The sequence below is a fragment of the Hesperophylax consimilis genome, chromosome 12 (genome assembly GCF_061612785.1).
Source record: "Hesperophylax consimilis isolate HC1 chromosome 12, BYU_Hcon_1.0, whole genome shotgun sequence".
Taxonomy (NCBI): domain Eukaryota; kingdom Metazoa; phylum Arthropoda; class Insecta; order Trichoptera; family Limnephilidae; genus Hesperophylax; species Hesperophylax consimilis.
This window is the reverse complement of record NC_142847.1, coordinates 25632387-25645483: the sequence shown is the minus strand read 5'-3', so window position 1 is coordinate 25645483 and position 13097 is coordinate 25632387. Positions and strand designations below refer to the sequence as shown.

At 40.2% G+C, this 13097-nt stretch overlaps 2 protein-coding genes across 2 annotated transcripts in view; one reads left to right on the top strand and one right to left on the bottom strand.

Moving 5' to 3' along the window:
• The window catches only part of LOC149419379 (uncharacterized), a 184259-nt gene that overhangs the window by 64268 nt on the left and 106894 nt on the right, over window positions 1-13097 (bottom strand). The gene's annotated exons all lie outside the window — the stretch shown is intronic.
• Window positions 2258-5479, top strand: LOC149419383 (basic juvenile hormone-suppressible protein 2-like). Its single transcript, XM_089637806.1, has 4 exons — window positions 2258-2400; window positions 2878-3011; window positions 3137-4128; window positions 4269-5479. Exons 1-4 carry the CDS (start codon window positions 2271-2273, stop codon window positions 5332-5334), a joined length of 2322 nt encoding a protein of 773 aa, XP_089493932.1. The 5' UTR covers window positions 2258-2270; the 3' UTR covers window positions 5335-5479.

Genomic DNA, 13097 nt, shown 5'->3' with positions numbered 1-13097 from the left:
TTGAATTTTTTTTAAACGTATTTTCATATATACTTCATATTTTATATCTACCATGTCAACGCTCTGTATTTGTATTTATTTGTGTTTACGCACTCCGACGTATAATTTACAAATATGTTTGTAACTACTTATTAGGAAGAAAGCTACAATCGAGAATTCAACAACAATAATTGTTATTTCATCGGAACCATGCTGTAGTTTTCGTCAGCCGCGCAGGTGTACGGCTTGCGGAGGAATGAATTCGGTATTTCTGTCTCGTTCTAAAAAAAAGTCCGATCGCGAGACCGTCTTTTAACGAAATTTGAATTCTCGTCCGCTGGTTAAGACGCCTTAAGTCAGATATGGCAGTTGTATTACCATTGATAATAGAGAAACGCTGTGCATTAGATAACTTAGGAAATAACTCCTGGTAAGTAAGCTCAACAAATATGAATATTTAAAACGCGATGTTTTGAATGTCTTAGTAATAGTGAGATCCTTTATCGTTTTCAATTTACGCAGATGTGAGTGTATTTTGTTGTGGTGTATTGAGTAAGTTGAGTAGTGTGGCTAAAATTAAATAAAATCAAATTAAAATTAGGTTTAGAAGAAATCATTGAGTTAAATTGTTCAATACGGTTTAACCAGAAACGAGGATAGCAGGAGAGGTAAAATTCTTTCTTATATAAATTTTTGAGGTTTGTATCCATAAAAAATCATATTTGTTTATATTTTTAAATTCTTAGCTGATCTTAGTACCAATTTGTTTTTTCTGGTAAGGTTTAAGGTTTCTGGTTTATAAAAATTTTACATCCTGCGACACCTACGCTCTTGCAATCGACCCAGCCAGCCGTTTAGCCAGCATTAGTAATGTAAGCGCCCGAAAACATATTTTTTTGACTTGATTACCAAACGTCGACTTTTCCATACTTTCCATAAATATAATATGCGTGTATTATAAACATAAACTTACTGGAAAAAATCTCCGAACGAAAGTGAAAAAAGTATTAAAATGTGTTGCGTAATTTAGGAGAACTAAGCGCACAAACAGACAGATACGAAAAGCGACTTTATTTAATACTATTTACAGATGTAAGTACTAATAATTTTTTTTTTAAATTTTATTTTAAAAAGAAAGACAAAAATTCTCGGGTTACGAATAACCTGAAAATATTTGAAAATCTCCTACTACCACCACAGTAAGCGGAAAATGTTGCTTGTGTTGTGGTGGAGGACTTAGCCAGCCGAGGAATTGAACACACTACGCCTGGGTGGGACCCAAACGCAATGTCAACTCGGCCACCGACCGGTCAACTAACTAATAATAACGGTAACTTTGATTGTTTTTATTTTTATTTAAACTCAAATGTCTTTAAATAAATGCAACAATATTTTTATTTATTTATATTTTTTTATTATTTATTTAACGCCCAGAGGGCTTTTACATGTGGGTGGTACAATTTTAATGACAGTTTTGAAACATAAGAAAGAAATAATAAAAAATAAAATTACATTAAAAAAAATATGTGAAAGAAACAAAATTAAAAATAACAAGAACATAAATTGCTTTTAATTATTTACGACTCACGACAAAATACCTAATTTACTTAATTTGTGACAACCCTGCATCAGTTCGTAGGGCACACACCCTTTGTTCATCTGAGGTCAAGACTTCCTTAAAACATTTCACAGTGAGGTCTCTTACATTGTTACTCTAAGATCACGGCACATCATCATCGCCACGCCCACACTTATAACACATAATTTGGCTAGCGATATGGTGAAATATGCAACGCCCAAAATTGCTTTGAGACAGTACCACTCATTCCTATATGTAATACATACCCACAGATTTAGATCAAATTGCACAAGTCTGAAGATGCACGTTATTAGAAAAAACTGGTCCGGTTAGAAATAAATAAGTGGAAGAAGGAAATTTTGTGATTTATTTTGGGGTATTATGCAGTTTCCCTCTTTTTATCCACCGTTTCAGACAGCTTACTCGGATAGTAAAATGCTCTTAGGTGATCTTATCGGGTTAGAAAAAAGAGTTAAGACATAAAAGGTCGAACAATTCACTAAGCTTTATTTATTGCGTACGTATTTTCTTAGTAGAAACTTATGGAAGCATATTTTTAGTTTCATTTCTGTTTTGCTTTGAGATAGATTTGGGCAAACATGCCCCCTATCTACTGGAGATAAAACTGCAGCGTCCGAAAGAGAGATAAGCCACGGTTTAAAAGGGGTTCCGAGTTCTGTAGAAGGCACAGTTGTCACCGGAAAGAGCCAACATGAAGTTCCTCTTCTTGTGCCTAGTCTCCCTGGCAGTGGCCAACGCCAACAAAATCACTGACTCCATCCTTGACAAGGATGTGGGCTTCGGGGACTATAAGCATGACAACCTGGGCAGGGATCTCACTGGTAATATGAATGCATTTAAATCGCTTTTAATTTTGACTACAAAACTCCTTTGCTTTTTCGATATAGCTTTAAAAACCAACCTTCTTTTTATTATAAACTACACATAACTTAAAAATTTAAGTTTAATTTGTAAAACTACTTTTTTGTTTTGTTTTTTTAATGTATTCAATAATTTTATTATGAAATTTATAAAAAATAGTTTATTTATTAAAAGGTTCTCCCAAACTGAAAGGTTTATAATGCCTTCAGAGGGCCAAACAGCTGTTGCGGGTAATAATATTTACGCAGTAGAACTTGTTTACAAATAAAATATATTTTAGTAAATTTAATAATAATATTTTAGAAACTATTAAAGAAAAACCCAAACATAAAAACGTAATAAGTACTCTTTCTATTTGTAATTCTATCCATTTAATATCTAATATCAATCCATTGGTCATCAGCCAATAATTTAAAACTTGTGGTTTTGTTTTATAGTTGACAAGAAATTCGTGACTCGCAACAAGGATATTCTGCGTCTCTTGAGCCATGTGCACACTCTCAACAACTTCAAGGACCAGGCGATGATCGGCAAGGATTGGAGATTTGAGGCTCATTTGGATAAATTTACCGTAAGTAATGACTTTAAATATTTCATGGAACAACAAACCCACAAGCATTTCATTTTAATGAACACATAATAATAACGAAAAAGTAACGACAGTCATACAGAAAAAATCTTTTATTGTTGTTTCAGAACGTAGTTGTCATCAAAGATTTCGTCAAATTGCTCAAAACCGGCCTGCTGCCAAAGAACAAGATCTTCACCATCACCAATGACAGGCAGAGAGATGAGGTGGTGGCAATATTCCACTTGTTCTATTACGCGAAGGATTTCGAAACCTTCTATAGGGTCGCTTGCTGGGCTCGTGACCGCGTCAACGAAGGAATGTTTGTCTACGCGTTGACGGTTGCCGTGATTCATCGTATGGATACCCGTGGAATGAAACTTCCTCCTCCGTATGAAATCTACCCATTCTTCTTCTTTAATACCGAAGTGATCGAGAAGGCAATGACTTTGAAAACGAAGGAAGTCATTGTGGATGGCAAACTCGCTGACTACTATGGAGTCTACAAAAAAGACGACACATTCTACATCAAGAGCAACTACAGTGGATGGTACACAACAACTAATGAAGAAACCAAGTTGACATATTTCACCGAAGATATCGATCTGAACACTTACTACTTCTATTTCCACGCCTCTTATCCATTCTGGATGAACAGCGAAGAGTTTGGATTGGTCAAGGACCGCAGAGGAGAGATGTTCCTCTACACCCACCAGCAGATTTTGGCTCGTTACAACATGGAAAGGCTTTCCAACAATATGGACGAAATCCCCAAATTCATGTGGACCAAGGACATCAAGACTGGATTCAAGTCATCTCTGAAGCACCTCAATGGAATGGTATTCCCCTCTAGGCCGAATGACTTCAACCTCTTTACAGAAGATAACCTGTTAGATCTGACAGAAGTTGATGACTATGAAAGACGTATTCGAGATGCCATTGTCAAAGGTTTCATTATAACAGAAGACGGTAAGATGCTGTCTCTGAAAAAGCCGGAGGATATCGAGAAGCTAGGAAACATCATCCAGGCTAACAAGGATTGTGTCAACACCCGTTACTACCTGCTCGGAGTATTGACCGCCAAGAAATTGCTGGGAAATGGCGATGATACCATAAATGAGTAAGTAAAATGAACTACATTTTTGGTGAAAAAATAACTGCCTACATCATTGCTTTATAACAAAGTTTATATTTATTTTTCTCGCGTGTTTCAACTAAAGAATGAATCTTTTTAATAAAGATAATTTTATCTTCTTTCAGCTACATGACCAACCCCACTATTTTGGAGACATATGAAACTGCACTCCGTGATCCCATGTTCTACCAGTTGACGAAGAGATTCTTGCACAACTACTTATTGTTCAAGGACATGCTCAAGCCATACACTCGTGATGAGCTTATTTTCCCGGGAGTCAAGGTGGTAGATGTCACCGTTGACAAGCTTGTCACATTCTTCGACAAGATTGATGTTGACATCACCAATGCCGTTTACCGCAAGGGAGATGAGATGGAAGAGGTCCGCGACAAATTCTTGTTCAAGGTTATCCAATCACGTCTAAACCACCATCCGTTCGACGTTAAGCTGGACATTATTTCGGACAAAACAACCGATGCCGTTGTCAGAATCTTTTTGGGACCCAAACACGATGGCATGAAGCGGGAACTGAAGTTCCACAAGAACAAAGAAAACTTTATTGAAATGGACAAGTTCATCTTTAAACTGAAGACTGGCAAGAATGTAGTCGTTCGCAACTCTCGTGATTTCATGACCACAACTGAGGATCGTACCCCAGCCATCGAACTGATTAAGAAGTTCACCACCATCATCAACGGAAACGAAGACGTTATCCTTGACAAGACCAATTCCTTCCTTGGCTTTCCAGACAGGCTGCTCCTCCCCAAGGGTAAGGTGGAAGGTATGTTTTTCCAGTTGTACGTTGTGATAACTCCTCTTCGCGTAGGCAAGACCTTCGGTACAGTCGACAATCCTGGCAAACTCATTACTGATGTTAAACAGATGAAGGACGTCAAGTATGACTTCTTCACGAACAAGCGCATTGTGGATGACGTCGCCTTAGGCTACCCTCTTGACCGACCTATCGATACGATTGACTTCTGGGTACCCAACATGATTTTGAAAGAAGTGAAGATCTTCCACAAGACTGACATTAACATGTCGAAGAAGGACGTAGAAAGGGATCTTTACACAATTGATTTTACTAAGGATAAGTACAACATGTACGACGACAAGGATTCTTACAAAACAACTGTGGACAAAGTTTACTCAGACAAATCCGATACGGACACAAACAAATGGATTATGTAGGGAAATATTTGAAGCATTATTAGAAGATAGCTTGTAATGAAACATGATCTCAGATCTTTTACAAATGATCTCATTCCCCGATTGTTCTTTTGAATTCTTTAGCTCTGTTATGGCTTTATTATCTAATAAAATTACTTTTCACTAACTTACAAACATTTTATTGACAGTTTCACATCAACTTTTTGTGGTTCATCAAGGTCGATGTAAAGTGTTGTTCATTGAACGTGATTATTTCACCTATTAAACCATGGCAGGATAAGCCGGATGAACAAAATATTTTAATAAGAAAATATCACTGTTTCCGAAGGTTCAAGTAACAATTACTCAAAGTGACAGCTGTTTATTTTCGTTTTGCTCCGGTGAAAATTGATAAAAAATATTTTTATAAACTATGAGAGGGAATAAAAAATAAAATGACGGAGTTATTCAAACTTTTGCCATTTTCGCATTGTGAATTAACCGAATGCGAGTTCTTGTTTCTAAATAAGAACCATGTTTTATCAAGTGAAAAAATATTTTTATTGAAATAAATACACATCTGAACATTTCACAATGGATTCGCAAAATTTCATATCCAGCGTAGTGCGTCATTGCCTTAAACATGGTACTGATGAATAATAATGATAATAATATTTGGATATCGCCGTTTTTGTGCAAAATCACCCTAAGGGCGCTGTTTAGAAATAAGTTTTTATTTGTAACAGGTGACATCTCATATGCAAAATTTCAAAGCAATCGGTGCAGAACTTTCTGAGATTTTAGATTTAACACACTTGAATAAAATGATCTTTGTTATTACTTATTACTAACTAACTATCTATCGTTTGATCCAGCAAACAATTTCACTAATGGCATTTTTTAAAAATATTAGCCTCACGAGTAACTGAGGAAAATAATTTCCCTCAGGGCCTATGTCATCTTTTTGGATGCTGTCCGAAGGGTCTTTTTTAAGGAAAGAAAGAAGTTCTGTTAGGATAAAATATATATGGTTTGGGTGCAAATCAGTGTGGCATCTCTGCTAAATCACCAAACACAGCGAACCACTTAGGTTGACCTATGGCAGAGGTGTTGGTTATCCAATAAATAGTTCCCGGGGCAGCGTTACACAAATCCGCCTCCAAAATTGTGAAATTCTATGCACCGTAAGCAGCGTGTCTTCAGTAGTAGCCTTCAAAATTGTCAGCTTAGAAGGTGAATTACGTGCATACTAGGATATAACAGCAAATTCTTCTCAAAATAACCTATATAAATAATTAGCTAGGCGATTTCGGAAATGAATGAGCAACAAGTGCTAAATATGTTATTATATTCAATGTGACTAAGTGTAAAGTGTCAAGGCCACAGTAGCCGGCAGGATCTTGGAAGACCAGGTGGTTGTCATCACTATAATCTGTTTCCTCGACAAACAAAAACATTTCGAAAATAAAAATTGAACCAAAAATTTTAGTGCAATGAAGAAATATATTAAGAAAACGAGGTCTTCTTAAGAGCAATGTCATAATTTACGCCGACTCAACTCTGTTGCAACAAAAACGTTGGAACCAAAGTTGAGTGGAAAGGATAGATGAGGTCCTCTTCCCTGGTGGGGCCCTTAGAAAACCAAGGGGAGTGGACTCTTTCATCGTGGGGCCTTCAGGGAACCAACCGGGAGTGGACTCTGTCCCCTGGGGCCTTCGGGGAAAAAATTCTTCAATGTCGAAGTATGTATTTCACCACTTGAGAAAAAAAATATATTACGAGTAATGTTAGTGTGACTCTTTAACACGGGAAACATTAACAGAATAAATAACATTTTTACAATAATTAATAGCGTAGGGAGTGTAGCAAACCCTTCGCCAGGGGAGTGAAAACACACTTGTAATCGCCATCCCAAGCTAAGTTGTAGCTACCGTGCTCAGTCTGAATGAAGGGAGGAACAGTGTCACGAACGGTGCCATATGAAAACTCCCTCTTCCCTTGTGGGGCCTTCAGGGAACCAAGCAGGAGTAGAGACGAGATCCTCTTCCCTCGCGGGGCCTTCAGGGAATCAAGAAGGAGTGGAGAGGAGAGACGAGGCCATCTTCCCTCGCGAGGCCTTCAGGGAACCAAGGGAGAGTGGACTATTCCGTCATAGAGCCTTCGGGGAACTAAGGAGGAGTGGACTCCTCCGTCGCGGGTTCTTCGAGGAATTAAGGAGGAGTGGAGATGAGAGACGAAACCCTCTTCCTTCGTGGGGCTTTTAGGGGACCAAGGAGGAGTGGAGAGGAGAGGCGAAGACCTCTTCCATCGTGGGGCCTCTAGGGAACCAATTCGGAGTGGAGAGGAGTTACGAAGAATCTTCCCTAGTGGGGCCTTCTGGGAACGAAGGGGGAGTAGACTCTTCCATCATGGGCCTTCAGGGTACCAAAGAGGAGTGGATTCCTCCGTCGCGGGGCCTACAGGAAACCAATTAAGAGTTGAGAGGAGAGATGAGGCCCCCTCCGTGAACTATTACCTAGTGGGGCCTCCAGTGAACCAAAGGGGGGTGGAGAGGAGAGATGAGGCCCTCTTTCCTTGTGGGGTCTTTAGGAAACCAAGAGATCTGGGAAGACACATTGTGGAACCATACGACATAGCCAAATATCCAATGACAAACCTGGTGAACTTTAAGTGACCGGGTGACTGTTAAAGGAATGAGGTGAAATGGTAGATAGCACAATGGGTCTATGGCCTTAGTGATCATGGGGTAAATATTATAGGTTGGGTTACTCTAGTTAAGGTTAAATAAAACAATAATTATAATAATACCTAAATATAAATAATTTAAATTATTTCTAATTTAATTTATTAAGTAACATAAAAATATTTTATTTTTCGAGTTTGGCCAAAACAGTACCTAACTAGAATTTGCATTCTGAAATGATTTAAATTCTAGCTACTCGTTTCGAATACCAATCAGAGAAAATGTCATCAACAGAAACCATTCCAGCTGTCATCCCTTACAACGAGAGTGAATTTTCGATTTACGTAATTAAAAATTAAAATGCTAAAATTAAAAATATCCCAAATGCAGTCAGATTCCTTTTATAGTAATTAAGGTAACTCAGAAGGTTTTATTAAAAAATATTTCATATAATCCTTGTCCAGCGATTCCAAATAATTACCGATCATGGAAACTATATGTAAACCGTCTCCGCTCTATAAATAAATAAATATAATATTAACGAGAAAATTTATTGAAGGAAAACGTAGATAAAAAAATGTGGATGAAGATTTACCAAAAACTTTAGAAATGGCAACACCGCTTTCTTGGCGACTTTCGATGATTGAAGAGATTTTCAGATCTGTGTTTTGATTAATTTATTTTAAACATCCCGCAGACCGTTGAGACAGATTCTGCCACTGGAATTTAACTGGTTTGGACTTTTTATTCGCATCTTTTTAATATTATTGCAGGAAAATGACCAAATACATGACTGAAGAAAGTATTCAAAATGAATTTTCGTTGAGATAATGACGTTTCTTTGGACAAATGGCAGAATTCCTTTATTAAAAATTTAAAAAATGTTACATGACATAAACGGTTTATGATTAAGTAAGTAGGTATTTAAGTACTTACTAACAAATCTTATGATTTTAGAGGAATTTTGATTTCATTAAGAGAAAATTAGAAACTTGCTTTATTGGACGCGAGGTCTAATGTTACCTGAACTACTAATTATACAATAATATCAAAAATATGTTTAAACGGCTTCAAAACGCATTTATATTTAAATAAATTGTTCGTTCTGTGTTATACTTGCCAATATTCATCCTTTAAATACATGAAAGTTATTAAGTGAACACGATATTTTTATTTTATTGTGTATTGTAGGTCCTTATATTGTTAGGCCAAATGGGTTTTTATTTCATTGCACAATTCCTTCATCTAACCCGGAATAAAACCATAAAAATATTACAATATGTTTTTCTTACACCACACCGCTACACACCGTTTAGAACAGTCTCTTGGCGGCCTCTTATTGGTCTACTTGTTCCTGTGATATCCTAGAGGGTGGGTTTAGAGATTAATCATAGCTGGCACTTGACATTAGTTTAAGAGGTTACCCATAGATGGCACGTAACTGTCGATAATGCAGGGATTTAAATAATAACAAATACTATTACATCTCCAAGGTTGAGGCCCAAAATAATTCCTACCGCCTGCTAAAGAAGCCATCGAAGCTGATTGATATAAAATAAGTCCAAAGTAGTTTGTTGAATACGACAATTTAATAAAAGGACACAAAAAATAAGTCTTAATAAAAAAAATACAAAAACGCTAAACCCGTGGTAAACCATCATAATAATTTTGAACATATGAACATGAGTAAAAACTATAGGTACTTAACTTATTTTAACAAGTGATTACTGACATTATTTAGAGTAAAAATATGCAAAATAAAAATTTCTCTCCGGTGACTTTTTTTTTTTTTTTTTTTCAATAACACATATTAAAAAAACACCCTCCACATGACCGACACCTGTCACTCAAACGAGTAACCGCCCAGAACCTCACTTCGACCCATTGTTCAGTCAGGTTCAGGTTGAGGGGTTGGCCGGTTACTGGACTGAGTGACCAGTGACATATGGAAACTCGTCAGATAGTCTCGTTATCGATGACATGCATTCTATCAACTTGGTGGCAACAAAGTAAACAGGCGCGGCTACATACGCATTTTTTTTGAAATTGGATGACTTATAGCAGTTAATATACCAAATAAAAAACCTTGATCCTACCCAATTGGGATTTGACTCAGTTCTTAGCGTGGTTGACTCAACTCCGTGAGGTGGAAGGTTCGATCCTCAGTCAAACGAAAAAAATATATTTTAAAAGTTCAGGTTCAGAGCAGTTAAGGGCCAGTCCCTGGGGGGGGGGGGAAGTTCAATCCTCAGTCAAACCAAAAAAATATATTTTAAAAGTTCAGGTTCAGAGCAGGTTTACAATTTGGTAGGCGGGAATGGGTACCGCCGCCCTGGGAACCATTTATTGGATGACCAACACCTCTGCCACAGGTCACCCCAAGTGGTTCGCTACGTTTGGTGACTTAGCAGGGGTGCCCGGGTTCATGGGTTAAGGTTTGCCCGGGTCTTGGTGGCGGGTGCGTCGGCCCACCTTCTGCGTGGCGGGCCGGTTGGGAGATGCTGGTTGAGGGAGACCCTTTACAACCGGTTACCGCTGTCCGGGCCGCTCGATAGTACAGGGGCCCGACCCTCAGGCTCACGACTAAGGGTGGGCTGCCCCATCAGCGAGTGAAAAAACCCCGCCACTGCTGTTGTGCCGGTTCGTGACCGGAGGGGACCCAGCAGCAGCGTTTGGGGCGCATTGGATGCCCTCTCCAGCCGGACTCTCCCAGCCTATCGCCTAGCACCGCAGTGGGTGGGCTGGAACCAAACGCTCATCACTCCTGGACAGCCTGAACCCCATATTCCTACCCACCCCTCATACCTTTCCATTCCAGACCTTCCTTTCACTTCATACCCTTAAAAACAAAAAAAAAACAAAAAAAAAAAAATTAAAATCATGAATATACGTACAAACAAACTTAACATCTTTACAGCGGCGAGTAGCAGGCGTCCCCGGTGCGGGCCAAAACTGTTGGTAAATTTTGCCAACATTCGCGGCCTGCACACAAATTTAAATTCCGTCCATCACCATCTTTTGTCCCAACGTCCCAACCTTCTTTTCCTATCCGAAACTCAGATAGCCGAGCCGCCAGACTCCTCCTATCTGGACTGCCCGGGCTTTACCCTCGCAAGCAAATTCCGACTGAAAGGAGGAGTCTGCCTCTATAGTTGAGCTGACGTCAACTGTGTGCGACTATTGAGTCTGGAAAACTCCAGATTCGACGTAATGTGGGTGCGCGTCAATCTTGCCAGTACGGCAAGATTCTACGCATGTCTATACCGCTCACCGAACCATAGCGAATCAGACACTTCCGAGCTCTTCAAACATTTGAGCGATACTATTGATGATCTCTTGCCCCGCTACCCTTCGGCCGAGTTTGTTGTTCTGGGGGACTTCAACGTTCATAACGAACCATGGTTGAAGTTCTCAGGCCCAACGGACTCGGCTGGCCGACAGGCGGAATCCTTTGCCATTTGCTACGGATTAGAGCAATTGGTTCAGGAGCCTACAAGGGTTCCTGATGTCCAGACTCACCGCTCCAATCTGTTAGACCTATTCTTAACTACTGTGCCACACGGTTATAAGATTGACGTCACAGCGCCTCTGGGATCATCTGACCACTGCCTAGTGACGACATCAATCCCCGTTAGCCTCAGACCAACCAATGAGAGGCTGAGGAGAAAAGTGTGGCACTATAGGTCAGCAGATTGGTTCGGTATGCGGGCCCATTTCAATGCTTTTCCGTGGTCAGCTGTTTGTTTTCGGACTTCGGACCCTTCAAGATGTGCCCAGGAGATTGGTGAAGTCATCAATTCGGCGATGGATGGCTTCATACAATCGACTACTAAAGAAACTGGTGTGGGCTCAAAGCCGTGGTTCAGTCGACAATGCTCCGAAGCAGTTCGACGAAAAAACGCGGCTTACCGAGCCTACAACACATCTCGAACGCCCGAAAGCAGATCAGCATACAACAAATCGGCAAAGGAATGCAAGAGAATCATCAATAGGTCAAAATTCGAACACGACCTGCAGATCAGCAAAAAGCTGGCTGCCTACCCGCATGGCAGCAGAGCATTCTGGTCGCTTGCGGGCTCAATAGGTCGAAATTTTTGCAAACCCAGTTTGCCACCTCTTACCAGACCTGACGGCTCACTAGCAAACACCGCCACCGAAAAGGCAAACCTTTTAGGGAAAATGTTTGCGGAAAACTCGACCCTCGACGACGGGGGTGCTGTTCCGCCGTCGGTTCCTCACTGCGGCTTCTATATGAAAAAGCTGAGGATCCGGCATCGGGATGTACTCCACGTCATACGGGGGCTCGATGTTAACAAAGCTAGTGGACCTGATGGAATACCTGCCCTGGTATTGCAGAGGTGTGCTGCGGAAATAGTTCCAGTTTTGACAAAGCTCTTCAAAATGTCCCTGAAGTGTGGCACTGTGCCCTCTGGTTGGAAAAAAGCGGTAATTCACCCTATTCCCAAGAAAGGTGACCGCTCCAACCCGGCCAACTACCGCCCCATAGCGATCACATCAGTTCTGTCCAAAGTGATGGAACGTGTGATCAACGACAAACTGCTCACATACCTCGAGAAGAACAAAATTATCAACGACCGTCAATACGGATTCCGGCGGAACCGCTCGTGCGGTGATCTTCTCGCGTATGTGACGCATGTTTGGGGGCGGTGCCTGGAACGTCACGGTGAGACCCAAACGGTCGCACTAGACATATCCAAGGCCTTTGACCGGGTCTGGCACCGAGGACTTGTCAACAAATTGCATTCTTACGGACTTCCCGCATCCCTGTGTACGTGGATTGCTGACTTTTTAAGGGATAGGTCGATTCAGGCGGTTGCTGACGGTTTCACCTCTTCCTCGCACTCCATAAATGCTGGCGTCCCACAGGGATCGGTTCTGTCTCCAACTTTGTTTTTGTTGCACATCAATGACCTTTTGACATGTGCACCGATTCATTGTTACGCGGATGACAGTACAGTTCATGATAGCTTTTTGTTTGACAAGCCCCCAAAGGGCACACAAACTCCAACGGCTCGGAGGGCTTTGAAGCAGAGAATGGACGGTTATCTCGAGAGTATTTCCTCCTGGGGTAAAAATAATCTCGTCGAATTTAATGTTTCAA